Source organism: Caenorhabditis briggsae (genome assembly GCF_000004555.2).
Source record: "Caenorhabditis briggsae complete genome, chrV, whole genome shotgun sequence".
In the NCBI taxonomy this organism is placed as follows: domain Eukaryota; kingdom Metazoa; phylum Nematoda; class Chromadorea; order Rhabditida; family Rhabditidae; genus Caenorhabditis; species Caenorhabditis briggsae.
Window position 1 is genome coordinate 2969862 of NC_013488.2, and position 2073 is coordinate 2971934.

Consider the following 2073-nt stretch of genomic DNA (forward strand, 5'->3'; position numbering starts at 1 on the left):
TCCGTGAAAAAAATTTCACGAGAAATTGCTTAATCATAGGGAAACTTTTCTAGGTCATAACTCAGCTCACGTGAGCATTTTGCTGATTTTTTAACAGATTTGGAATCCTCATAAGCTCTTCTATCTGCTCCCAAAATTTCAAAAAAAGTTTAACCCGCTCCCTCAAGTAACTCCCTTGTTAGAAATTCAGTTTTTACAATTTTAGAAAATCTCGAAATTCAAAAAAGTCTAAAGTGTCGAAAAATTCAGAAACTTGAAATTCCATAAAAAAACGAATATTTAGGAAAGTTGAAATTTTCAAGAAATCCAGAATTTTCAGAAAACCAAAAATATTAATTGGCTTAATTAACCAAAAATCAGAAAAAAATCCGAAAAAATCCATCATTTGATTTATTGGAAAATTGCGTCGAATTGAAAAAAACTGATTTTTATGTTTTTTGATTTTACAGCTATTCAAAATTTCAAGTCAATTGAGTTATTTTGAACAAAGTTATGAATGTTCGAAAAAATTCTCCTCACCACTTCTCGCCACTGTATCTCGATTCCTGTGAAAGGTTCAAAAAGTGGCCAACTGATAAAATGCTGCTGATAATATGATAAGAATTTTGTCAGTTGACAAAATTTTGATATCTTTCACAGAAACAAAGATATACGGGCTCAAAGTTGGGTGGTTTTTTATTAGAGTATTTACGGTAGTCTCTAAACAGAGGTACAGTAATCCTTGGAAGTTTTTTTAAAAAGCTTTTTTTTGCGAAATTTGGTACAGTATCCTGAAAATATCCGAAAATTTCGAATTTTCAGAAATTCGCCTCCAAACATCCGAACGTCTCCGCCTATCGTGCTGACATCTACACACTGATGGGCGTGGGAAGGAAGAAAACCGCACAGTTCCCAACGAAACTCATGTTTGCAGGTTGGTTTGGAAGTTGGCTCCTGGGGACGTTTCAGAACCCGACGTTTCGCACGCGACGTTTCAGAACTTTTCTGAGATTCATAGTGTCTGAGATTCTGAGATTCTAAGATTCTGAGATTCTGAGATTCTGAAATTGTGCGATTCTGAGATTGTGAGATTTGCAGATTCTGAAATTCTGAGATTCTGAGATTCTGAAATTCTAGGATTCTGATATTCTGAGATTCTGAAATTCCGAAGTTTTGAAATTCTAAAATTAAGATATTCTGAGATTATGATATTCTGAATTTTTCCAGTTGCGTGTTACCCGACGTCGTTTCGCAACCCGACGTTTCAGAACTATTCTACAGTTGTTTTAAATTTTTCGAGATCTCAAAACCTATCATCATTTGGAGTACGATAAATGTAGGAAATTCTGAAACGTCGTGGTTCTGAAACATCGTGGAAGTTAGGATTTTCGAAATGAACGCTTTTTTCCTAGACTACCAAAAAGAGGCTCCAGAAGGCCTTCGTCCGTGGACCCTGGAATCTTCAGAATCCGATGAGCAACGTCTCCGTCGACCGCATCTCCTCGCCGTCCTCCCTACCGTAACCATCCAAAAAACCATCGTCGACTCGCTGATCCAACACGCGCTTCTCCATCACTCGGGTCTCGACACGAATACCGTATTCCGATTTGGAGAGACCAATCTGATGACGTTCTTGTCAGCTGGGATCTTATCTCAATTCATCTGCAGCTCTGATGATCGTCTGGGCTTCTTATCCCATCAACATCGCCGACATTCGGCACTTTTTCAAAGATTATTCGATTTGAAAATTTTGGGATCCGCAGATCCTCCGTGTGGATTCAAATCCACATCGTTCCATCCCCAACTGCCGGCCAGTAAGAAGGTGACACATGAAAAAAAGTTGGGGGAATTGAATCTCAACATCTCGCTACAGTATCCCGTTCAAATTTCACCGAAACGCCACGTGGCAATTGGTGGAACATCGATAAGTGGAATGGGGAGAATTCTAGTGGACTATGCGTGCTTTCTGACACAAATCGGACGGCAGCCGAATGCGAAAAATGTGGAACAGGTGGTGAGGTATGGACATCTGGACGAACAGATTTCGCAATTTTGATTTTTGGAGTTTTAGAATGTCATTTTGAAGTGGTAGCC

General features: G+C 38.9%; 1 protein-coding gene across 1 annotated transcript in view; it reads left to right on the forward strand.

Moving 5' to 3' along the window:
* The window catches only part of CBG22447, a gene marked incomplete at both ends in the record, with an annotated part of 4486 nt that overhangs the window by 1735 nt on the left and 678 nt on the right, over positions 1–2073 (forward strand). The window contains 2 exons of the mRNA XM_045236757.1: positions 802–913; positions 1392–1998. Of these exons, the coding sequence (XP_045097568.1) occupies positions 802–913; positions 1392–1998 (719 nt within the window). The remainder of the gene's footprint in view (positions 1–801; positions 914–1391; positions 1999–2073) is intronic.